At 40.5% G+C, this 27,016-nt stretch overlaps 3 protein-coding genes across 3 annotated transcripts; 1 reads left to right on the top strand and 2 right to left on the bottom strand.

The window, feature by feature from the left end:
• Positions 1 to 532: 532 nt before the first annotated feature.
• On the bottom strand, positions 533 to 6,963 carry LOC145437631 (lipoprotein lipase-like). The gene is made up of 11 exons (XM_080314912.1): positions 6,681 to 6,963; positions 5,727 to 5,974; positions 4,540 to 4,719; positions 3,465 to 3,594; positions 3,011 to 3,032; positions 2,885 to 2,979; positions 2,455 to 2,568; positions 1,979 to 2,100; positions 839 to 971; positions 686 to 778; positions 533 to 614 (listed from the first exon to the last, which is right to left on the bottom strand). The coding sequence occupies exons 1-10, from the start codon at positions 6,754 to 6,756 to the stop codon at positions 750 to 752; spliced, it is 1,149 nt and encodes a 382-aa protein (XP_080171038.1). The 5' UTR covers positions 6,757 to 6,963; the 3' UTR covers positions 533 to 614; positions 686 to 749.
• Positions 6,964 to 14,837: 7,874 nt separating this feature from the next.
• On the top strand, positions 14,838 to 21,590 carry LOC145437632 (uncharacterized). Its single transcript, XM_080314913.1, has 3 exons — positions 14,838 to 15,256; positions 17,656 to 17,905; positions 19,034 to 21,590. The coding sequence occupies exons 1-3, from the start codon at positions 15,018 to 15,020 to the stop codon at positions 19,475 to 19,477; spliced, it is 933 nt and encodes a 310-aa protein (XP_080171039.1). The 5' UTR covers positions 14,838 to 15,017; the 3' UTR covers positions 19,478 to 21,590.
• Positions 21,591 to 23,317: 1,727 nt separating this feature from the next.
• On the bottom strand, positions 23,318 to 25,631 carry LOC145437633 (ficolin-2-like). Its single transcript, XM_080314914.1, has 7 exons — positions 25,403 to 25,631; positions 25,222 to 25,339; positions 25,108 to 25,166; positions 24,921 to 25,043; positions 24,642 to 24,738; positions 24,128 to 24,224; positions 23,318 to 23,912 (listed from the first exon to the last, which is right to left on the bottom strand). The coding sequence occupies exons 2-7, from the start codon at positions 25,280 to 25,282 to the stop codon at positions 23,588 to 23,590; spliced, it is 762 nt and encodes a 253-aa protein (XP_080171040.1). The 5' UTR covers positions 25,283 to 25,339; positions 25,403 to 25,631; the 3' UTR covers positions 23,318 to 23,587.
• Between the last annotated feature and the right edge of the window lie 1,385 nt (positions 25,632 to 27,016).

The following is a 27,016-nucleotide window of genomic DNA, read 5'->3' as shown; positions in this document are numbered from 1 at the left end:
ATCACCTTGCAGTCTCAACTCCATCAACACGATATCTCCGATGGCTTCGCCCCAAGGAGCCACAAAGACGTGTGTGGACGTTTCTCCGGGTCTCGCAGATACCAAGTTTCCCCTGCACAGTGCACATATGCAAAGAGTGATGATGATGAATAATGATTTATTTTACGTAATAAAACACTGCACACTGCATGGCTTTACAGAGAAGGGGTTGACTAGATGACCACCCGGTCGTATCGCCCCTTCCATGTCGATACCGATTACATTTGACATTTTCAAGTTTTCCTGGTGAGACCAATTTAATCAACCGTCGACTTGATGTGTGTGTAACACTACGCATATGGAATACTACACATGCATCACTATACGTAGCACACATTTGTGACACTGCACGTACATACGTAACACTACATGTATGTAACGCTACAAGTGAACAGGACAGAGATTCCTAGCATTTGTGTCGAAATTCTTTGCCTCGCTGTGTATGTGCGCGAACAGGAATGGACTAGGCATCACAATATCCCATGGATATTACCTGTCCAAGGCTATATCACTGACCCCGGCACTTTCTCCAACCAATATTGCCGTGACGTATACTTGCGTTGCGCCTGAATTCCCTAAAACAGAATCGGCTGAATCGGAATTTGTATGCGTGAAATCGCACACAGCAAGATGAAATGCGTTGTACCGTATTTATGAAGTCTTTGTCCGAAACTTAGCAGGCTCCCGGAGTCCGTGCGACCGGAACTTGATCACTGAATTTCTAGTTTGTAATGCAAGCCTGCGTTGAATATGAGGATCGTAATTTATCAACGCATAAAACTCCATCCTATTACTATACCGCAATATGGATGTTCTGCCGTTGTGAGCAAGTAATAGCTGCCTTGCTTTCTGACATCCTGCTTCCGTAACCAATACCCCATAGGCGTGGAACAAGAAGCGACTCGTTTGCCACAGCCGAAGCATTTGCCATCCTGATAATGTAATCGAATAAAACGCGCTAGATTAGTCAGAATACAATAGAACAGCTATATGCGTAGCAAATACTAACTACTATATTATTGGGTAAGCGAAACTTTTGTCCGCGGTGCGTTGTTGTTATCTTTATAGTTGCTAGGTCTAGGTACAATAATTTGAGAGCTCAAATCTGAATCATCGGATTCGAGTCGAGTTGTGATAGATGAGTTTTTCCAGTACTGAAATTATAGGCTCCTTGCCACTATAATAGTTAATTGATCAACAGGAATAATGATTTCGATACTATTTTCAACTTTGGATGCTTTGAACCTCCATTGGTATTGATGCAGCATACGAACATGCAGAAAGATACGTTAGTGGAAATGACAAATCTGCGAGGTCGTGATCAACCCATACAGCCTTTGCGTAACAATTGGCTTTCAAGTCCAATTTATTATATTTGATCACAAATGACAATAGGCTAGTTGGCATGTGTCTGACATTTGTACAGACATTCGGTGCGACTACCAGTAACATCACGACTATGTGATCATGAAAATCATAAATCGTGGATCAAAATAATTTCACAACGTGAACGACAATGGTCGTTTTATTTGTATAACGGGCGAAATTCACTGCTGGTAACTATATAATCCGCATTAAATTCGAACGCTCGACATTGCATTCCGTCGCAGTACGGCAGCTATCCTGCTGTGAACTGTGGGCGGATTGAATATGTGGTGTAGAAGTTGTAAAAATAAAACTTGCATGCGAATTGCGATATTGGCAAGCTGCGTTATCATGCGACTCGCCAAGATCAGTTATATATGATCTCGGGACCGGGAAGATGATCCTAGATTCAGTTCAGTGATGTTATGCTCTTGTACACATGGGAAATGCATTCTGACTATTTCGTATAGTCCAGTTCGAGTTCGAAGCGAATTAATATATCGTAAAACGTGCAATAACTATCGAACATGAACATGAAGAATTTAAAAACATTTACATACTTGTACCAACGTACCTGAAACCGGTCGAAATTGGAGCATCGGAAAGCTTCAAATGCACGATGCATGGTGTTGTTTACCGAATGCATGAAAAACGAAACAGCCCGAGTGTGATCACACGAGACGTATCGCACCATGTCTATATGAATGACCCGAAAATAGTAAACATACAACTAAGCTTATAAAAGGCATATTATAAAAATCCTATCAGACATTCGAGAGTCCTGTCAATAGATAGCACAATAGAACTTGGAAGATTCGGGTTTTCTGATAAATTATTTCTGAGGCCCAGTCTTGGATAACTTGGTGTCAGAATTTGGTCAGTGATCTTAGCGCCACGAATATGGTAACTTTATGTCACTGCGATGTGTAATAGGGATGAGAAATATACAACGTATTTGCTGGGTCACATATGAATCACCGGGCACGATTGGGTTAGGCTTTAAGGTAGCTACAATAGTACGACTACAATAGTACATAGTAGCCTACTGACCTCCCATAAGGGAGTCACCGAGTTTAATATCCTTCCATTTCAAGCAGCCAGCTTGATTGGAGCCTCCATTCGGATAGAAATCAATGTGTCCAACATTTCTGTTCAATCCCAACTCTGTGAAATTAAAATATCATGAAATGAATATTGACATAAAGAAGAGCGGAGGTAGAAAAATATTCGAAAATCGTATGACAAAGTCGAGTATTCCCTTGACGCCGTAACCACGGTACCCATTATTCCAATCGCGTTATTTGCATCTGTTACAGTCCTTAGTAATGTTCTTTTGCTCATGGGTAATACTCATTTACATAGTCTGGATATCCATGTCAATTTTCTGAGATATGCTATGCTGCCATTACCTAGTTACATAGTCAAGTAATGCTTAAACTCTGTTGCTTTGCTATAGTCACAGATAGCCAATATCTCATACCGAAATCGTAATCAGCTGTTGCGTCGGTGTGTATGACGTCAACAAACATCGCATCACTCTTGTCCAGTCTGAGGTTCGGCGATTCAACGTTAAACTATAGAGACTGTACAATCTCTATAGTTAAACCCGGGACCAGCTGGGTCTAATCCTAGAAAAGACATGATACATAAAAAGGAACTACTAGATAATTCTAGTTGTCTACTTAGAGGTAAATGACGGTAATATAATTCTAGTCTAATGTTTCTATTATAATTCTGATCCATTTTCTGATTTTACTTAAAATGCTATACCATAATAGAACTGTATAGCGCAAAACCAGTCAATCTTAGTGATTTGATACGAGCTAAACTTGATTTTTGTTGTATTTCTTTCTATTCGGGATAATGCAATTTCCAAGTATTTGCGAATTCAGTTATTCTAATTCTAGTCTAATTTGGAGAAAATGTGTAGCTATCTATAATTCTAATCAAACTTGGAAAAGCTAGAAAACGTTCCAGTCGTCAACTCTCGAAGATATACCTGGATAATTGCGGTATGGATCATGGGCGGGCGTTTATAATTATTCGTGCAGTTCACACACCAGTTATCCTTCCGAGTAGTCTGACGTTCCTGTGTCTTCTCATTATTTTCCCGGTGAATCCCGACACTTGTGCACCCAAACTGAACCCAATAACATGCATATCCCTCGGATCGTACAAATCGAACTCGTCCTGAAAGTATAATTCGCTTCAAGATAGTAGGGCTGGTAAGATAAGACGAGATGGCACCGACCTGACTGGGCTTGACTGTAGTGGTTAATTGATAAAATGAAAATTGTCGCAAAAACTTATTGATGAATATCGGGGGCAATGTTCCCTCTAATTTTTGACGAATCTGCGCACATTCTCCAACTCACTGCGCAGACTCTTGGACAGCAGTGCGTAACGACTAAAAAGGGGTCATCACTTCGGATTTTTTGTGCGCAACTTAGATTTTCTGTGCGAAGAGACCGTGTCAGCACTTCGCATTTGCGCACGTGCGCAGCTTAGAGGGAACATTGTTCAGGGGTGGTCAAAGTAGAAAGCGTTGGGACTACAGTAGTAGTAGTAGTAACGTTATAAATTTCTACTCATGCAAAAGAATCTATATAAAAGGCATGCCAAGTGGAAATAGAAAATGAAGATCTGGAAAATAATCAAGTAGATTGATAATGTTGATTTGGTCGCTGGGTCGCATGCTTCTAGCAGTTAGTCGGAAGTTTCTACTACCGAAATTGCAAAGCGCATCTTAGCGACTAACGTATTATGACTTAGGGCACTACAAATAAGAGCGATTTTCGAAAATAAATTCAGATACTGTGATACAGTGGCTCGTTCATACAATTGATATGACGTAACGAGGATGCGAGCATACCCAAAATACTTTCTTCTTTACAAAAGTAAAGTAAGGTAAATAGTTTTGCCTTAAACTGTTCAGTAGATTAGGAAGTAGACTAAAACAGAACCAATCAATAATATAGTCCAGTAAGTAGTACTATTGACCACCTCTGATGAATACGTGGATGTATTGCAAATCAAAATTTAATACCATCTCCATTCCAGAGTGGGAGGCTGGTAAACACACTCGTAACATTTACAACTACAGAAGCATAAATCGCGCCGCAATTTTATACGTACCAAAATAGCATTCAGAAATCTTGCGACAAGCTCAGCGGCACGAGGTACGTTTCTCTTTGCGTGCTCGTAGTCCGTTCTCACTCCGTCGAGCCAGTTAACGGCGATCACATTAACGGCGTCGAACTTGAGAATCTGATTCGTCAATTTCGGCACCCATGCGGGAAGGTCATCAACGAATGGCTGAGAGAAAATGAATTGGAACGTAGCTTTTTGTCGCATGTTTGTATGCTGCATTACGACTAGGGTTGCGTTTAAAACAAGGAAAATAATTTAAAACAAACATGTTCAAAACATGGTCCTTGTTTAAAACATGTTTTTATTGTTTTATTGTTTTTTTGTTTTTTTAGCCATGACATCACTATAATATTTAATTGTGACGACCTCGTTGATTGACATTGACAATTGGAAATATAGGACAACAATAACGCCCTTGATGATAAAGGATTCCGACTCCTGTCATAAACGGACCAAAAATATCTTCTTTTTTTTAAACGGCATTTTTTAAAACATCATTGCGGCCAGCCCTGCTCTCACACTGTCATCTTGAACTCTTGATCGGGAACCATATATTTCGCGCGAGGTTGGTGATAGCAACTTTCCATCCGGTATAGACAATATACATGCCTTTTATTTACATGTTCTATTCCAAATCCTTTCGACATCTTCCTATATATTGTTGTCTTATCGTAATCTTGATGCAGTGTTTTGAATTGATAAAACACTAATGAGACGAGCAGGAACCAGAAGCAGCCGTGGGTCTCTGATTTCAAGACAGAGATATAGAAACATAACTGGTGTATAGCCGGAACACAAACTGTTTTCAGCAACAGAGATGCCACGATGTCACGAATTTGCAATTGGAAGAATCGAAATGCAATTGACTCACTTCTAGGTTATTATCCCTATACTGCCACTGTCTGTCGATACACGAACCGGCTTAATCCAACCACTTCATATATCCCAGAGGCGGAGTGGATTCTGTTCTTGTGATATCTATCTGACTTCAACATAACCCGCTATTATACACTCCGGTGGTAAATCTCCATAACAATTGGCATGGGCACTTTACACTGCGGAAGCAGCAATTTGACAACAGAAATAGCCGATAGCTTGATTCGCACTCTACGCTAAGGCGGACATATGGTAAATACGCCAATTCCTAGTCGATGTATTTACAGTTTACTTACCCTGTATCCATGAATAATAACTTTCGTTCTCAGCGACGGATCAAAAGAAGACTCGCGAATTGACTCGCCCGTCGCATTTACCAAGCCGCAGGTCGTATTGTACGACGAATATAGGCAGAACGAAACGTTAAAATTCAGCGTCGGTGAATAGCTGTGAAGAATCTTGCGATTTTTCACCCCGTTTGAGATCCTTTCCACTTCGTCTTCGACTAGACTCTGCGAATCTGCGCACATCCCCAGCGCGACCGCTGAAACGGGACTGATTTTAAAAGTTGAACACCGCCTTCATGAGTGTACGCAAGCGTCCATCACTATATCGTGATTCGATGAATTACCGAGGTAGTCCGTAACGAATTGTTTATATTTTTACTCATGAGTAAGTTTTGCCTTTGCATTAGTTACTCACCTGGATATGTTTTAGACTTATTACACTTTTTACTTACCAGTTTATAGGCTGATTTCTAGCAAATTGAATTTTGCACAGTTAAAAGTCGTTTTGGAATATGTTTTCCACACTTTTATGGTGGTCAGCAACAAAGTACTTCTACTTGTCGAAGTACATCAAGTAGTTTTTGCTTGTGCTACGTCCTCAAGCGATTATGATTTTAAACTAACTTCAACTTCAGCTTGACAGTTTTCAGTTTTTTGGGTAAAACCAGGCCTAGAATTGAATATATTTTCGAAAACTCCATTATTTGTAGCACCGTTAGTCGTTTGGCGTTAGTCGCGAAGATTCTCGCTGGCAAAAGTATGTAACCCCTCAACCCAATCTACATTTTAAGCTACTTTCTCGATTAATTTTCAGACCTCCATTTTTTACTTACACTTATAGTTGTATTGAGCATTCTTGGAAATCACTTCACTACTGCTATATTTTGTAGTTTAGTAGAAATTTAAGCGAGACCTCTCGTATGGAGTACCCATGCTGACTTCTCTGATCACCTCTGAATTTACCTGAGCAGATTATGGTTAACTTGATCATTTGGGATGTTCGGACGACACTGACATCTGACATTGTTACCAGCGGCATTATAGCTTGAAAAAACTTGTGAATAAGTACGATGCTATGCTGCTCAACTCTTCAAAATTACAAGCCCAACAACGACACAGGCTATGCCGACTAGGCCTAATCGAAATGCGATGATTATAGTAGCATTTCCGAAATGCTACAAAAACTTTGCACTCAACGGAAATCAAGACGTTGAACTACATATTGCAGCAATCCATACTTACGGCGTGAAACGACAAGCTTCCGATATCACATGATTGCGTCAGTACAGTCAAGCAAATGAGTACGGGCAAAGGTCACTTTTAACTGGCAATGAAGACAACGTGCGGTTCACGTCTGGATTGATTTATTTTGGCATCTATACGCTTGCATTTAGAACAAATTTTGTTTTTAAACACTTTCTTTAAAGTATGTTTTAGACAGAGGTTGTACAAATACCAATAACAAAATGATTTTTCTTTCAAGAATGATAATAACAATCAATAATCGTCGGATTATATTTTCATCTGAACAAGACACACACAATGTACAATGCAATAAGACACAATGTGATGTAACGAACAGATAGGAGGATGTCGAACGACCGGTTGCAGTTGCGGTCTCTTAAGCTGGCATCCACCTCGGCCTAAAGCCCGATGTCACAGTTTCTTCTACGATGTTAGTCTCTATTCCGCGGCTCTTTCTTGCTCTTTCCATTCTTTGTGAGTGCGCTCTTTCGTCGGGTCATTTTCTGGGCTTTTTTTCGCCATCAGAACGGCGACGTGGGGGAAGGGAAGCCCAAAAAAACCTCCGACGCGGAGTCGAACCCGAGCAGCCTAGGAGGTAGGCGCTTATCGTTCACGTTTCCCGCGCTTATCGTCACCACTACGCTATATCCCCCGGTATAATTATAGAATGAGAATATAGAATAGAATAGAATAGAATATAGAATGAGCCTACGTACGATTTACACCCGATATAGTCGACGTATACGATATTGAATGGTTTGAATCCTCGAAATCGTCGTCGGTTCAACAGTTAGCGCACGAAGATATATATAGGGTTACCATTGATCCACTTTTAAGAGGATTTGTCCTCTTTTTTGACTTTTTTGGAAGTGTCCTCGGAGAACGCCTAAATGTCCTCTTTTTTGAGAATTTTGGTTATATGTACGTGGAAATTGGACTGAAATATAGAAAATCAGCGGCCAAGGAACCGATCGAGGGGTCTTTCGGGACTTGAGCAAGAAAAATGACCTATTTTTTTAGTCAACCAACCGCAAAGTCAGGAAAAGATAACCACTTTCTCCGGATTTCACTCCATTATTGAAAGTCTGAAAACTTACGAAAAGTGTCCTCTATTCAGATTTCCAAAATATGGTAATCCTAGTTATATATCATTGCTAAGGAACGGATGTTTTGATGATTATGATCGCCGACCGTAAAAATGCTGCATAGCGATGTAGTCCTGGTCAAAGAAAGTTTTTGGTCCGTTTCAGATAGCGGTCGGAAACCTTTTTCGTCAAAGGAGCCATATTCACCCTACATTTTCACAAGTCAGTGCCAATCCGTTGTGGCCAATCCATTATGACGCCACAATTAAAGGTTTGTGGCGTTATGGCTAAAAAGAAGACAATAAAACATGTTTTAAACAAGGGCCATTCGATCCTTGTCAATTTCCAGAGTAGAGTTCTTGGCTCAGAAGTTCTGAGTCACTGCTGCCTACATAAGATGTTTACATCCTGTGCATGTAACGATTTCCTTACTCACGCCTTTTCCAAAGATATCATCATTCCGTGCAAAAGTTAGTTGCATTTATACTGCTAGCCCGTTATGTTAACCGTATCTCCACCAGAAAATGTATCTTTATCGGATTTATCAAAGTGACTGCTTAACGCTATCCACGCATGCAGTGCGTATAGAAGACGGACTTATAGTGCAGGATATCATTCGATATTTGGTTTATGATATTCTTATGTAAATAGATGCCATAAACATGTCTTTTATTCCATCATATACCTAAGAACCTACTCAGAAAGCGATCAAAAGTGGCGAGAACAGGGAAATTGTTCTAGTCAGATTCGAGAATGTATGTGATCTTTTGTGGTTCCAATGTTGATTCCGCTAAGCACATGGTCAGCGGTCACGCATGAACTCGGAACCAGTCAGCACCCTATGGAGAAAGCATGTAGTGTATAACTTTTGAGACTATTGTATGGTTAATATTAAATTAAGGCACATTTTAATCTTAGCTTATAACATGCGCAGACCTAGATACAACCCAAGTGTGTCTGCCGATTCGCGTGAATCCAGTCCGTTAGATAGCACGTTCAAACCTTAAACTTAATAAAATTCACTGATCTAATTTTAAGAATCGGTAATTAAAGTGAACGACGAACAGCTACACAGGCAACCTGCTCATATCCTATTCCTAACGTCTCTAGAAAACGGTAATTGTACTTTGTACAAGGTTTCGTGCACTCAGGATTTTCGAAACGGAAAGGTGGTTATTGGCATACCACGTACTAATTCGAAAATTCGGATAAGGCATATGGATATCGGATAGGCCGCAGGGAACCTTTTCATCAAAAGAGACATACTGACCATATATTCTCAATAGTAATTATGAAAGAGCCATAGAGTGACTCGAATTGACTGTTACGTCACAATTGTACATTCGTGACGTCGTGGTGTCACCAAATCGAGGTTCACTGCTTGTGATTGTGATTTGTCATGTGTAACATATTTCTGTTGATACGTGGATATTCTCTGTTTAATCAACGCATTCTACAATCAACTTTGTTTTTGCCATTATGTAAACCTCGTATCGAACTTGGCGGATTAGATTTGTTCCATGTGTTCCACGAAAAAACTTAAAGGTAGCGTATTTGCGCTATTATCAGAAAAAATCTGTTATATTGGACTGATAATAATGAGCAATTATCAGCAGTTAACATTCGCCATAAATTTCAAGATCTGGAGTTTCCTATACCCCCTCCCAGGATGCGTTACTGTTTTGACCTCATAAAGACTTGTCTCGTCTACCACAAGAATAATAATGCCAGTCGTTATGAAAATTTATCAAGAGCATGTGTCAATATTGATGAATGAGATGGGAATAGTGTGCAAAATTAGAATGTTATCAAAGAGTCATATTTTATCAGCAAAGGCGCCATATATGGCTCGCGACCCATAGGTTCCCAACCCCGGCAATAGGGTGTATTTCATGTAGCTTCAGATCTCTACCGACTTCATAGGCTGAATTGTATATCATCTATCTGGCGGGAGAAAATATGTCCGGTATCTTAAACAGATGTGATCACTATCCAACGTGACTGCAGTTGGGCCTACCTATATTTAAAGAAGATAACCTCCGAGACGTTAATCCAATATATGTTCAATTCCGTTAATAAATTACGAATCGTTGGTAACAATATAGGCCTATCTAAGGTTGTGTTTTCATGCAGCTGTGTTCAAGTGCCATAAATTTTCATTTTCGATATTATCATTGACGTGGAAGGTGAAAATGTCTTTTTTTGTTCAAACCCTGTTTAAATCATGTTTCAAGCAGGTTTGACTGATGTATAGTACGATTTCTTTTAAATGCAGCCCTAGGTGTATCCCTATCAACGCCGAACGTTGCTCAAAAAGTTGGATGGGTGTGAAATAGGCAGGGAACAAATCTCTCGTTTGCACTCCATAAAACCGTCATTATGGACTACAAAACACAGCGAACATAGCATACGAGTAACTTGTAAGAATGCCAAAGCTTTAATAAGATCTTGTAGCCGTTGAGATGACATCACCGAAAGGCAGTTCCCTTTTTTGTGATAGACCATTGGAGCGCGACTGGACAATTGTTTGCTGCGACTGCGACAGGCAGTATATTTTGAAAAGCTTCCCCGATTTCCAGCCAGAACAAATATAATATTCTCATCATATCTAATCGTTTAATGTGGCTGTTCAAGTTAATGTTTGATGGGCTTGTACATTAAAGAATATATTTCGATCTCATTCGACAGATCGCTAGTACCGTATGCGGTAACAGCACTCCACGGCGTAGTATATGTTTGCCAGTTTAACCATCGTCACCATGACCAGGTCAAGCCAGGATGAAATGTGAGCCTTGCCAAGTGTACTAGGCTTCTCAAAAGCAGCATGGAACAAAATAAGAAAGGGTGTTTAAGTCGGATTTGGTGTGTGGTACAGATACTGCTGAAAGCATTGGATGTATTCACGGACTGTTCGACGCTAATTGTTTACTGGAATGATGCGAGCATGACAGTCTTTGTATTAGCGTTACTGTCCCTTATCGTGTCGTTTCCTGTCGGGGTCGCCACGTTTTTCTACCATATCAAGCTCTGCACCGGGAAGATCGATTCAGAAAGACCTATCATCACTCTCAAAATTATAGGAATTCTACTGGAGTCACTGCCACAGCTTATGCTGAACCTGCACGTTCTATCAGTGTGTGATCAAGGCGCGGACTTGATTCAGTGGGTTTCAGCAGGACTGTCATTTCTTAGCATATGTGTTGCAATCTTTCACTATGATATATCAGTGCGGGTTCATAAAGACATCGGGCCGATTCAAAAGATATTTATACTGTTTTACCGGAGTAGTTATCTTGCGGGTAGAATGTTGGCCATGTTATATTTCGTGAGTACGTTGCGTTGGTGGCTCGCGCTAGTGATGATCGTGCACTGGTTAATCGGATTGTGTGTTATTATGAGAAATCGGGACGAAACAGCCGCAAGGTCGGTGGCAATCGTGTTTTTGAACACATTCGTGTACATTGGGGAATTCGCAGGCGTTACTGTGTTGTTTATTCTAATGATTTATGCCATGGAGAATTTGATGATGACAACGGCTGCGTATATAGTGATGTCACCATCAGATCTGGTACTCCAGACGACTGCGACCACTGTGACGACTCTATGGCGGTTAACTACACCAGAATGGGTGGCGCGGAATGATTTTCAAGCCGTGGAAAGTATCGGTAACGAAACTGATGGTACAGTTCAATCCAGACCCGAATTTACAGAACCTTGCGTTGATTTCGGCATTCTATCTGTCCATATCGGCTTGAACGTCTTCGCTATTGTGATGTGCTGCTTGTATAACGTGTCTTTTCATTATACATTTTGCGCGCGTGATCCGGTCAGCAAACATCAGCCAGACCATGACATCGAAGAGGAGCTGAGAGCCGAATTTCACCCGACTGATGAGAAAGCATGATGCTTTATCACAGAGTAAATGAAAATATATTCCAGCACCGCGGATGGAGTATGCCTAGGGGCGAATATGCAACCTCACATGGGATGAACTGCCGTGCTTCGCCAACGACGCCAAGGTCGCGCGCTGGGATACGCCTGTGGAGAAGCACGACCAGTAGACATATTTAATTCATAACTTATTTGATGATAGTAAATAGTTATCGAATAAAGTTGCGAAAATTCAAAATTCGTGTGCTCGAGGGTAGCGTGACATTTTCATTGCCATTTGCAATTCTGTTTGATTAAATGTCAGATTTTGACAGAAATATTGTTCTTGATATTGATCTCTTGCGTTTACTATTTTTGGCGTAATTCGGTGGTAAATTATCGTTATCGATCCAAAACCCGAATATTGTGTTTACGCTTTATCGTGGATTCAAATAATAATGGTTATTTTAACATGACGGCGTTGATAGGTGAGTCAAATACGCTATTTTTAAGTAACATGAAGCCATGGGTCCGTGGAAATATGAGCAATTGAGCAAGCGACACTTCAGCATATATAGTCAGGGTTATGGCAAGGGTCAATTTCGATTTTATAAAGTCACATGCTCAAATGCCGGGCAACCGAATTAATTATGTTATCGTCGGGTATAAGAATGTATCAGAAACATGATATATAAAAAGTTTATGATGATGTAATTTGTCATGCTATCTGCGTGCGATGCATGGCCATGGCTATGGCTGCATGCTGAGATTCCCTCACAAACCGCAATGGCAATATATTCTCTTGTTATTGATCGACGACAGACGCATGCAATATACACGGATAATTGCATTTCGTTAACAAGTTTCATTAAGTTAAAATTGAAAAGAAATAACCTCCCAAAGTTCAATGACACGAGGGTCGGTCAGAAATCGATTTGGTAAATACTATTCAATATTAGGTGTACAGGACGATTACAATGTCTCGTTCAAGTCCATCCAGATTTGACCAGCTGTTTGGAGTATGAGTTTGTGGAATATGTTAAGACTTCTTAGGCATTAAAGGTTATGTTGATTGTAGAGTATTGGTTGGCAGCCCTTTTGAGAGGAGTAGATCAGTATTGCTACGGGAGCAAGTCAAAATAGGAATTCGAACGCCGACGGCGTAACATTGTCTATACAAGCAATACCTAATTTTAGTTAATCAGTCTGTTATCAACAACGTCTTTCCTCCAGATTAAATTATCGATCGCATTATCACTCGAGGCCACATGTCACGATCGAACGGGTACCATGCAGTTACAACTATCAATCGGTACAGAACTGCAATTTGCAATTCTACAGGGAAATCGCGAGAAGATTCAATTGCGGAACAAATGCAGCGGACGCGGTCTATACGCTAGCATCCGGGACTATATGGTCCTCGTATGGGTAGAACCGGAATGAACAGAGTTTAGTGGTTAGCGCGCGTGCAGCGTTAATCCGAGCAGTCGTCTTGTGTTTTCGTCCAAAAGTGCAGGCCTATGGTGTAGAATTTTACGCGTGTGCGACACTGTAATCTCCGACAATGTGCAACGCACATACGACGTAAAATTATCACAAATGTAGCCTACTCGTTTAACCAAGTGGTTCTCACAGGCTGAGTAAGGGAAATATTAATTAGTGGATGGATCAAGATTAGGAATGGTGCGAACCCCTGACAGATCCTGGTTCGTTAGGGTTACCATATTTTGGAATCGGGAAAGGACACTTTTTCAAAATTTTCAAACTGAAAACACTGGAGTAAAGTCCGGTAAAAACGGTAAATTTTCCATGATATTGTGGTTGTTGACTAAAAAAATCAATTTCCGCTTTATCAACCCTATTTTACGAGAAGAGGATATTGGATTGGAGAGCGGTTTTGCATTCCCTTCCATGCCCCTGTATGTAATCTGCATAATAACACATTCTCGCATTGGTAAGTCAATAATCAAATTGCGCTTGGTGCCATTCGTAACATGAATCATAGCGATATTACTGTAGCGAATGTCAGAGGAATGATAAGATGTTATAGATAGAGGTAGCCTACGCGTGATTTAGACAGATCTGAGGCACCTTTCATTGGGTCCGAAAGAGCTTGTCATTCTACCAGGTATTGTGGGGCTGCCCTAGTATATCTTCAGACGGAGTCTTCGTAGCCCAGGAACAATATCGCACAACGGAATATGAACATGGTATAAGTTGTATCAGTTTTGTCTTCTCTTGAATATCTTTTTTAATGCCATCTTGACACAGCGAGTGATAGTAAGTTGAAATTATAGGAATTTTGATCACAGATGTTTAGTACCTGCTTGCATTCATTAAAGGTGCACACTGCACAGGGCAGAACCTAGCAAACGTGAACTAACCCGGAAATATCTTGCATTCAAGATTAAGCACAGAAGTGGATATTCTCTCATTTCATTTGATAAGCCTCCAATCTTTCATGCCTTGGCCGAGGCTGTTGGATAATGCCATGAGCCCGCTAAAATATACACAAACACATGGTATTGGACTGCTGTATGTGTGCCTTTGACCACATCGAAGACCACGTCACGCCAATTCCCACGAGTATTCGAAAAATTTACCAATAAAAATTTAATGTCAATCCGACGGAGTCAATCAATCTCGAAATGATACTAATTAATTATTAGTATGCCCAAATCAATATTAATGTAGCGAGAGAGAGATATATAGCAAAATCATATGAACACTGATGCCGTGGTGTGGAATGCGCTGGGAAAGCACCTATTCCATATACGCGTACTGTTGTACACGTGTTGAGATTTTACAGTGTAAAACAAGAACATGTATCTACACTTTTTACAATACTACGAATGCGGTATATGTATACGTATAGTCTAGTAAATATTGTAATATTTGAGCAGAATATAGAAGGAAGTTCTTGTTTTTGGCATGAATTTCTGGTTAGATTATCGTGTTTTTTTTCTCTCCATATAAACATTGTGCAAAGTTGTCGACTATAAAGATGAACTTTCATTTGACCCCGTAGCAATGGCTACGTTATAGAACTGCACGCAAACACTCGGCCGTCATTCATATTACAGCCTGATGATGTCAGACAATGACAAGTCACGTTATTAAAATAGCTGTAATAGGCGATGCAGGGTCGGGAAAGTCGGCATTGATTCGGCGTTTCAGCAGAAAAACATTTGACGAACCCACTTACCAATACACATGCTCCGCTTGCGAACAATTTCGATACGAAGACACACAACAAAGTACAAAGCCATTCGGCGAAACGACGCAAGAATCGCCTGTGCCCAGAAACTGCAGATCACACAAAGAGGAGAAGGGACGGAGGTATGAATACTTCGACCTAAGGGAAGGGGGAAAGCGAGTAACTGAGTGCATCGATTCTAAATCGAGTAATAGGGTTCGAGTCGAGTCGAGCATTCGATTATTTCAGTAGGGCGATTTTTTCACCCTAAATAACTTGATTTTGTCCGCTTGTATGATTGTATATTAAGTGCTATTCGCACATAATGTTGGAATGGTACTACTCATCTTCATTTCTGGTTGGAACGGTCTGTCCTCACGAAGTATAGTTTGGCCTGAACGAACTTTTTTGACTAAAAATCTGACAAATTTTTTGATGAAAAAAATAATTTGAACGAAATCTGGACCTATGAAGAATTCCAGTATAGTTACATCAAGCATTACGATAGAAATCATTAAAATTTGTTGTAGTTCAACGAAAGATAGTTTCTTACGTTCTCGGGCAGAAAATGTCTGTCCTCACTAAGTATAGCTTGCCAAGAATGGAGAAAGAACGTTCGACAGCAGCAGTTGTTGGCTGGCAACACTCAAGTTGTGCGTATACTGCTGGTGACAAACCGTGTTGCTTTATTCTGACAATGTTGTCTACATCACAACTTTTCATCATGCGCTTCTTGGTATAAGAATCAATGCCAACGCAGTCTTGGTTCTGTTAGGATATTGCGGTGCGTTTAGGTGAAAAGGTCAAAAAAGGTCAACTTTCTGGCTCAACTCCCGAAAATACAGTTTTTTATTTCACATCATCAGGTGGTTGACTAAAAAAATAGCCGCCGGAGTGTTACTACAATGCTAACTTATTGTGTCTCAGTCGAATTTGGCCCTAGATCTAATCAAAATTCTCAAAAAAGAGGATATTTGGGCGTCCTCCGGGAACACTTTCAAAAAAGTCAAAAAAAAGATATCCACGATACAGACGAAATACAGGTTGCAATTTTTATTTAACTTTGTAAACAATTTTAACAATGTTTTAACCTAACGCTACTATTTTGACAAAATTTTGACTTTTTGACATATTTGAAGAGCTTCTCGGAGGTACAGAACTTCAATATACTATTCAATTTTTGACATATCAAACAAATCGCCCTAATTATCGGTTATTATGACGGCAAAATTGTGAATTATATGGAAAGTTCACAAAGAATATAATGCCAGTTCTACGTCACATTATAGACTAGTTGGTATGTTTTAACCACACGCCATATTTATTTCATTGCACGTTGTGACAATGCTGTGCGTTGATCACTACTTGATCAGAGACATTTCATTTCCACCAACGCGCGTAGCTACTACATCAGGGGCGGCCAACCCGTGGCTCGCGGGTCACATGTGACCCCCAAGAAGGTTTTGAGTGGCCCGCGAGGTCATTTTCGAAATTAGTCATATCATCAAAAAAATAATCACCCTGGTAATTTATTGTAAACTTGCAACGCCAACCAAAAATTTAATCAGCCTGACCATGAAATTTGTGATGTTGATGGCTAAAATATCAGTTCCGACGCATTAGCGTAGCCAGGGGCCAGCCACATTTACGTAGATCTTCGTATATGACCACAAAGTAGAATATTTCGCGGCAGACTTTTTGACTTGAAACTTTTCTTAGGATTTCACGCGATTTATTGTCACTCGATTTCTTGCTTTTAGTATTGGTACCCTCTCCATGAGTTGAGTCTAACTATATTCGCAATTATGAAATAACGTGTCGTCCAACATGCGCCTTCGCGTGTGCACTCGTAGAAAGATCGTTGGCGATGAAACCTTGTCACAAAATGATAGACGCATGTTCGCCGAAACTCGTCGCGATATTGATATGACTATGTCCACGCGTCTAATAATCCTGTCCTTGCGAAATCAGCCCTGCGGTATACGGAAGCGACCCAGAATATATGCAAGCAACAATATATTATTCACCGATTTCATTCATTATCTTTGCAAAATTTTTCGCGCAGCTCGTTCGTGCACGATGACTTTTCATGACACATAATTGTTATCGACTTTGATGCGTCTTGTTTACACCGTTACCTTATCCGGTTCGCTGCTATCGGACGACTAATAAAATGTCATTAACATTCAAGTGGCCCACGCAATGGTTCGTAAATATCATGTGGCCCTATGGCCGAAAAGGTAGCCACTCCTGTACTACATGTTTCGCATGACGTGATACGACCAATCGAGATTCACAGCCTTCCAGAGTGGAAAATAGTATCTAAACTATCATTTTCGTTGACACTAGATCTTAGTGACAAGGAGCGTATGATTTCAGTACTCGAAAAGATCATCTCTTACTACTCGAATCATTGTTACCGGCCCTAATCGAAATAACACTGACATATACGTTGGTGATTGCACTTAGTATCCAAGTTAACTATCTGACATAGTCGAAACAACTTATTTTATGCATAACATTTATGATCTGTTCTATTCAGATGCACATGTCACAGACAGCGACCGACCGTCATGACTATGGCCTTCAAGGGAACTGACGGGAAAACTCATTTCGTAAAGCTGCTGCTCATGGACGTGCCAGAGCTGACAAGATTTCCGGAAAACACGATGCAAGACTTCGAAGTGGAATCCGCTAGAGGGGTCACGAAGGCGCACGCGTATATCCTGGTGTTTGACGTCACGAAAATGGAGTCTTTCGGGTACATAAGTCGCATTCGACTTGAGATTAAGGTGAGCAGAAGTGAGTATGGAATGAACATTGATTAGACCGGGTATAACTCAGCACCACATTGTCGTTGAGGCACTTGTACGTAGGCTATATGTCCAACATGTAGTAAAACAACGTTGTAGGCTCCTACTACATTCGCACGACGCCAAGAATTGCTTCGAGCCGAACAGTAGGGCTCTTCAAAAATGACTTATTTTCTCAAATCGTACTGGCTACTTAATAAAATTGTTAGGTTACTTAATTTAAGCCTACACACAAAATTTGGTTCAATTCCAGCCAGTAACCGCTTTGCTACAGGAAAAGAAAGTTTCTATTTGTTATATAAAACTAAATAGAAAAAAAATTTGAAAATTCTCTGTTCACCCCATGAAAGTGTTAGGTTGTCTATAGAAACGATGCTCACCAAATTTGGTTCAATTCCAACCAGTGGAAGCGGAGTTATTGCCGTCGAAAAATTTTGATTTGAATAAAATAGTATTTACGGTGACCGATTCTTTGTTTATTTATAATAGTTGTGCTCGCCGTAATACTATTTCAATGAAGTCGCATTGAATCGCGCGTAGCGCAAAGAAAATTTCAAGCCTAATTAAAATTTCTCAAAAATACGGAGTCAACTCGTAAATTAAATTTGCATGTTGACTGCCGCCACACATGCTAATTGAATTAAGGGTCGATGGCCCCACAAATTTCGTTCTACGGCCGCAGGTTGGCCACCCCTGATTTAGATCTATGCGCGTTGCTGAAATTGCCCCTGATTTAGATCTATGCGCGTTGCTGAAATTGCCGAAGTCAATCAATCAGTCAATTCTCGGGCAACTCGTGCATATTCGGGCAATTTAGATTGATCGTCAGCAAATCATGTTTGTTAACGATGTACAGTTGTACACCCTAGCGTTTGGTGTTTTAGGCCAGAGAAACTTTCTGGTACTAAATTGACCTTTTACACCCTGTCTTAAATGAGAGCTTATACTTTAATGGATTGTACAGCTATAACGGTGCCTTTGGACACCCTAATTATTGGTATGAATGAAACACATTTTGGGTGTGAATACGAACTCTTCTCGCTAAGGTGGTGACTTGTAATGTATATTAATGCAATTATTATTTCGTTGATTTTTTTTTTGTTTCAGGAATACATTCATAATACCTTGAACGAATCCGGAATGCTACCCAGCAAAAAAGCAAATCAAGACGAACGCCAAACATCATATTGTAGCATACCGCTGAAGAGGTCACTAAAGAGAGATACGGAGGGATCATCGTTAGTGTACCGTGGCAGCGGCGTATCGTCCGCATTAATGCGCAACAACAGCGATACTGCATCAAAATATTCCGAGCCTGTGATCATCGTAGCTGGAACTAAAGTCGATCTGCTACCCAGCAGAAAAGACGAAACCGACTCGCCGCAGTTTTACAAAGGCTGCTTGCAGACGGTGCGGAAAAGCTGGAAGTATCAGTACGTGGCTTGTTCCGGCAAGTACGGCTGCGGGGTGGATAAGGTCTTTCACGCGGCTATCGAAAGCATTTTGGCAGCGCAGGGGTTACGGAAAAAGCCGAAGGCAGCAAAGCGTTGAAAGAAGTGCTGCAAACGTCGTTACATCGTGAATGTGTGACAGCCCACGCAGTATATGTGTGCATTTATATTGAGTATTGTTATGGCTACCTAGTTTATAGACTTATAGCATTGAGCAGCGCTGTGGGGCCGGTTCACGTTACCACCGACTCTCGACATTTTCAATATACCGACTCCTACTCAAAGGTGGTCAGTATAGGGATATGGTGAACGTGAGGTTCACGTTCGCGTTCTGTGTGTGAACCTCAGAAATTTAAAGGTTCACGTTCACAAACGAACCTTAGTAGGTTCTGCACTGTGAACCTTTTTCATATATTACCATTTTCACTTTATTATAACATCATTGGTTGAAATTTACTGCATTTCAACTGCGGTCTATTCTATCAATGGCACTGGCAGCATAGAAAAATTAACACAAACGAGCATGCACCTTGACAATCTCAAAAAGTTTACCTGCTTTGTTACAAAAGTTTGCTCGAAACATCCAGTTTTCCGTTTGTGAATATTTAGTGGGTCTCTGCCGTGAGCTTGACCCGTGATCACACAACATCAAGAGCGAAATATACTACATGGAGGTAGTCAGAGAATGTTGACGCTTATTCAACCAATCAATGAAATTGATATAGTTTTCTGATGTAAAAATATGTAGCAGGTTTACGGAGTCAATCTTGATTTCATATGTTTATTGTATCATAAAAACCGAATCCGTGCGATTGGGGTGTTAATGGGGTAATATCGGTAGCAAGTATAGAAACCCGTTTTACACTCTGTTCAATATCAACGTAGCAATACTCAGACGCCGAATACATTGTCCGATCTGGCCTAGACCGTTGTTCAGGCGTAAGCTTATATTCCCTTGCAAGCGACGGAAGATATTAATTTTGTGGGATTATCATATCATTTGATTGTCCCAGTTGATACATTTGGCGACGTTTAAAACGTCACTGTGTACTTCAGCGTTGTGGCATTACGTGGCCGAAGTCGTCGATAGGTATCGTGTACAACTGTACATTAATATAGGCCAGGGTTGGGCAATTATTTTCCTCCGCGGGCCAAATGAGAAGTAAGAAATACGTTGGCGGGCCGAGTGAAAAAATTTAGCTTTGTTCTCCAGGGTGTTTTAATTTTATTCCTAAATTACATTGTTAATAAATGCTGATCAGTGAATGTGTTGATATTAGGTAATGAGAAAGTGACTGTTAATTAAAAAATATCTATTTGCCGTCATGATTCGAAACAATGTTAAACATGATACTAACTCTCTTCAAACCCCTATCCACGTTCTTCTATTAAGACTCTAAAACAGTGGTTATCAAACTTTTTAGGCACGCCACCCTTTATGATAGTGAACAATTTCGCGCCCGCATACCATGATATCACAAAGCATTAAAAAGTGCAACCAGAATGCTAGCAATCCCAACGGATAGTTTGATGACATTGAAGGTTATGGCTGCTGATGAGATAATTCTGAAATATCAAAGTCGGACAATACACAGAGCAACAATTATAAGCTGAGGATATATCGCGCGGAGCGCGAACAGTTTTTTCAATAAACTTCGGCTGCGCGCCACACTTCTGATGCTTTCACGTCACCGTGTTCGAGAACCACTGCACTGAAGTGTATATGCAATATTACAAAGCTTATTGTCCTGGTCGTTGCCTTCCGAGCAGTGTGCAGCCTAAATAGCATGTTTAGCGGTGCTTGCGGTTTTTCAGAATTTCGCCCTCCCTTGGCCGCGTGTTTCGTGTTTTATGTCATAAGACCGACTTTAATTCACCAATGGTCGCTGGTTCGAATCACGGTTCGGACCAACGTCTACGTGTCGGAGGTTTCTCTGGGCTCCTCATCGCCGACCTCATTACTACGGTAGTGCATTGAAAAGCCCAGACTGAAAGTGAGCCGTGCTATAAGTCGGCAGCAGAGACCACGATGGGGGCGCATGGGAGTGAGAGACAATGAAGATGGCTGCGAGAGAGAATGATAAAGACGTTCCCAACAAGACAATTAAACCAAAGACCAATGAACTTTATGAAATTCATGTCGTGGGGCACAAGGCCTAGAAAGGCGATAAGCCCCACTGTGTTGTGCCTATCAATACAATACACAATACCGACTTTAATTGAAATCCCTAATCTCGGCGACATGTCCGGCAAAAACTGAAAGGACGGGTTTACCACTGACTCCAGTATACGAATATTTAGTACTCTATATTCTAAACCTAAACCATTCTTTGAATTTCAGGTGTCGGCTTTCATTTTTTGGCTTTCCCGTTACTCCTTTATGGCTGATAGATATGATGAGTCATATAGTAATCGCGGGCATTGATTGACTTGTTTTGCGAATTAGGGATTTGGAAACGTATCACGTAATAAATTAAAACACATACCGTATGATGCGCAATGCGACAATGGCAACAAGAAGGTTTGAACTAAACTATATGGAAAGAGTAATTTCTTGTGACTTCAATTGCTACTCATACGTTGCTACATTGCCTTTGTTTTGAATCTGGAGTACGCATGCGAGGTCCGTACGCAGCGTAATCGTGGCATATTAATGAACAGGCTGCATAGTAAACGAATTTCCTGTTCGTTTGATACAACCTATGGTTTTAGTCATTCAAAAAGCATGTTTTGCTTTGAATTCCAAGCAACCTTTCGCGGGCCGCACAGAATAGCTTCGCGGGCCGCACTTTACCCGGGTCTGCTATAGGCTATCACTTCACTGAAATGTAGGGTTGGTATTAGCAATATGACGTCACGTGTCGCCATGAGGTTCACGTTCGCGTTCATACAGTACCTTTCAAAAAGGTTCGCGTTCACACGAACCTGAACCTTTCAGAGGTTCACACCATCCCTAGCGGTCAGTAACGAAGTACTTCTACTTTTTGGAAGTACTTAAGTAGTTTTCCTCTACTTCTGGTACTTACTCAAGTATGTCTGATTTCCTCTACTTCTACTTCGTAATATTTTGTGATCTACTTACTTACTTTTCGCTATTTTCAGTTTGTCAAGTAGAAGTAGTTTATCCCTCAATACCAAAGATAGCCTGAGTAATTTCGGGGCTGTTTTGACGGAGTACCAACATTTAATATTCATAAAAGTCGAGTAAAGCCCAGAGAGTTTGTTGCGTTTCGCGCACAGTGGTTCTGGAGTGACAAATATGTTTTCACGAAAGTATCAGTGAATATAATTTAGGTACCGGATTGCTTGGTTCCGCTCACACCGCATTGCCGCGAATATCAAATATTCCATCACAGTAAATATGGCCCACCATAACGTTTGAAACTGCCGTTTTGCAATCCAGCAATTGCCTATCATATCGTAATCTAGCAGCTCATGACGTGTCCTGCTAATCTGGAAAATCCGGCTTTTTTAACGTTACACCTGTCTTAGCAGATCACCTTTGAAGCTTTATAGACAAAAGACATGAAATGTATTTCCGCTTTTTAGAAATTTGAATTTCACTTACAATTCCGAGTATCATACTTTGAGTTCTAATTACATTCAGTTCTTTCTCTGCAGAACATACATGTTGAAGCATAAGAGCAAGTGCAAGTGCAAGAGCAATGCCCCTATTTTCCGAAAATAAAGCTACACTAAATATAAATTTCACGATTCACAATATTTTTATATTAACGTTTACTCATCGCGCAAAGTGTTGAAACCGTATCCGATAATACAACCTCTCCGTATTGCTCTTCACCTAAACTTGAGGCCCTATAATATGTGGTAGGGCGCCCTATCATGATGCTTTCTAAATATCGCATTTTCATATCAATACTATAATTTGCATCCCATGATGCGAAAGAATGCTTATTCTGTCGAAAATTGATACCTCCTTGGATGCATCAATACAAATCAAGCTCTCTGCGCCTTCCGCATAGCTCAATTTGCAGCTTTTAACAGTCCATCCCAACGAATTAAGACTGTTTTCAAAACTGCTTACTTACTTGAGTAGATTTAAAGTCAGTCAGTCAATTCTAATTCTACTTCAAGTAGTTTTAGGTGACTTATGGAAGAAGTACTTCTACTCGTACTTGAGTAGAAATTTGCGTCCCTACTGCTGTTATGTACAAAGTCGATCTCGGCCGTATCGTGTTTATCATTCTTTTCAGAATCTTCTGCGCAACATCATCTCCGAGAAGCGCAGGTGGCTGGCACTCCACCACCAAAGTCCCATCTGACCTGCTGTGTTGCTGTTGAAGTTTGCATTCAGATTGCTGGTGCCGCATCTGTTATACCACCAGCCTCCTTCGAATCGAGAAGCGCAATTACTAAAAGGATGAGGATCGTTATCTGCGTCTTTCGTTGAGAACTGTTGATTGTTGATAGAGAAGAGACCATCTCCTTCCTCGGTTGAATTCCCGGAGCGTCCAGAGTATCCGGAGGATACGTGCAATCTGTACTTGTCGGAGCCGGGGCCGATGCTGAAGTCGCTGGAAATTAATCGATTGTTTTTGTTAGGGAATAGGGGTCAAAGATCAAGTCCACATCGTCATTCATGCCACTCATTCGCGACAAATGCGAAATGACAGAATGGTTGAATTCTGTCAAATTGGCGCTGCATGAAATAATGATTGATAATTCTTCTGTTGAAATAACTCCGTGCAAATGGGTAAAATGCACCAAAATATTCACAATTGCTATTCACCTGTATTTAACAACCCAATAAATTCCGTTTCTCGAGATCATTTTGATTTTCAACTCCGTGTTCCTTTCCTTTGAGATTTGATGCAATGCCTCCAGGCCTGAAAGAAAGGCGATTATTATTACTATAATAATAATAACACCAACAGCAACAACAACTAATACTCAATATATATCGGTACTAGTGTGCATACGAACCAATACCGATGCAGTATCCAATTCTCTCAATTATACTTTCGAGCTAGACGTCACTAACACACACAAAACATCGTATTGGATAAATATAGATTTTGGGGGAATTCATCAGAAAAAGGCTGGGATTGGCGTAATCGCCTCATCATCTCCGTTCCGGGTTCCATCGCAACTATCAAACTATAGATGACGTGTCGTCAGTAACAATGGTTGTGAAATTGAACCACGCCTATGACATATTCAAGAACCGATAGCTCGATTTATATTCGTCCGTATTAAGAGGTGCTGGACTTGACGTGATTGGTCAAATAATTCCAACAGCAAACCGAGCCAGAAATCTCCATCAGGGTTCCCGAATCCGTTCACGTAATCATCCCAGCCTCGGTTGAAGTCCACGTTTCCGTATTTTCTTCGCTGGAAAATCTGCAACGGAATTCGGTGAACAGTCAAAGTGTCAGCAATCTCATGAATTCTCTTCTGAGCACGGTCGAGGTTGTGGTTCAAAAGTTTTTTGAGCCTCGAACTAAGGAACTATGGCTCATCTAAAAACGAGCTGGCTCACGTTGCAAACACTCTACGTTTGAAATTTTCTAAATCCTACTCACAACCCATTTCTTATCTACGATCCGTTTCTTCATCTTCTCAATTGCTTCTCTGAGTTGAAGTTCCTTTTGAATCGCCGACATTCGTTGAAGTTCCTTTTGGATAGCCGACTTCTTTTCCTGACCCTTTATAATACGTAAACAGATTAGTACGTTCAGTCATGACGTAAAAATACTTGTATATACCGACCCCACAATCTCCCTGTGTGATCCATTTACCGTTGACGTATCTTTTCGAGCAAAATTTCGCTAAAAATAAGAAATTTCTAACTGTCTCAAATTCAAACGTCAATTCTTCGTATACCTGATAAAAGCGGGTAGAACACGAGTCCCCACAGCAAAAGAGTCCAAATCTTTCGCAACATTATCAAAAACTATGTGATGTCGCTTTACGTGATCGTTTTGTGAATTCAATATCGACCCTGAAATGAAATATCGATCAATATTAAATGGTAACGGCATGACTAATGTTGATTCAGGTTTACCTCCAATGAACAGACTGCACCGCACCTCAAATTGAAGAGTTTTCAACTACTTGACTTGATTACTGTTCAGTGTTCACGCATGAACTCATGCATTAGTAACCTCGAACGCTCTGAGATATCGCAAGCGGCTGACAATATTTATATTTTATTTTCTAAATCATTGACAAAGCGAGGCGCAGTTCAAAATCTCATTTTCTCAGGATCAATCAGCTCACTTCCTTGTCTCGAATAATGAAACGAATGAAACGTTTGTATCTGCTCCATTTCATTTCTACAAAACAAAAGGAAACAAACGCTGAAAAACTTATTCACAAACTGCGACATGCGAGACGATTGTGTTTGGAAGTGGCTTTTATGATAAATCTATTCGCATCAAGAAACATTCGCCCGCAAATTTGCGTCATTATGTGGAGTCCTATTGTGATGAAGAGAAAAGGCAATCTTGCGATATTTGATCGAGCATGGTGACTCGCATTGTAGGGTTTTCATACTTCCGGACATGACAATCCCCAGCCTACGCTTAAATGTCCGAAATTGTTGAAATGTCTGTATTGCGTACAAGGGCGTAGTAGCCAGAAAAGAAATTTGAGGAGGGAAAAAATTTTGGATGACAACCCGGTCGATCCACGTACGGGCGATTTCAACACAACTATATATACATACGATTTGGAGACGCACACGCTCGTACACTTTTCGTGGTGAACCATCAGGTCCGGCATTATACGCGATCGTTTCATGAACGACTATCAATGTACCTTTTGCATGTTTTGAAATTAAAAAGCTTTTTCTCGAAACTTTGGTTTTTCATACCTTTGAATGATTTTTTCATTCAATCAGCATGAAAATTTGATCATCGACATAGCCTAGGATATTGGACAATGTGAAACTTGGATCAGACGAATAGAATACACATACGTGGAAAACACTTCTACATACGAAAATAACAGCTGTTATGCGATGGCTTGCCACGGATTAAATATATCCTGCTAGAACCAGCATCAACCGGTCACTATACCTTCGAATAACAAGTCACATCGAGTCATTGCACATATTTTGACTCGAGTCAAGTCAAGTAAAGCAACAGTAATTCCTGTCCATTCCCATTTTTGAAGTAGCCGAGTCGTATATGAGTAGGGCATGTTTTTGCAACATTTGCAACTGTTGGGTTATACATACACCGGCACCTTTCGAGTATCTCATACCCAAATAATTCTAAAAAATAATAAATGCAACCTTTTACTGCATCTTTTGTTAAAATTAAGTGCAACCTTCTCACGATTTTAGTGCAAAAAAACTTACCCTAGTCATGCGTCACGATTCATTGTATTTTGCAAAATGTTCGAAGTACCAATTGATTATTCCGCATCGTTGTTTGTTGTTGTTTGTGGTATTCATGGTGTTTTTGTCGACTACTACGGTCATTTACACCAGGCGGATATTATTCATGTTTATTCCGTAGGTGCCGACTAGTAACACGGCCCACTTCTAGGTTTTATAACACACCGCCTACGAGGCGGAGTCTGCCTAGATAAACCTCCAACACTTAGGTAGGAATTCTGGATCGACCTCGGTCCAGACTCGAAACCGCAATATATTGCTGTCGCAGCTGTGGAT

This window comes from Botryllus schlosseri, chromosome 4, assembly GCF_051294905.1.
Source record: "Botryllus schlosseri isolate E-star chromosome 4, Bs_hap1, whole genome shotgun sequence".
Classification (NCBI taxonomy): Eukaryota; Metazoa; Chordata; class Ascidiacea; order Stolidobranchia; family Styelidae; genus Botryllus; species Botryllus schlosseri.
The sequence above is the reverse complement of the archived record's forward strand: the minus strand, read 5'-3'. Positions and strand labels throughout refer to the sequence as shown.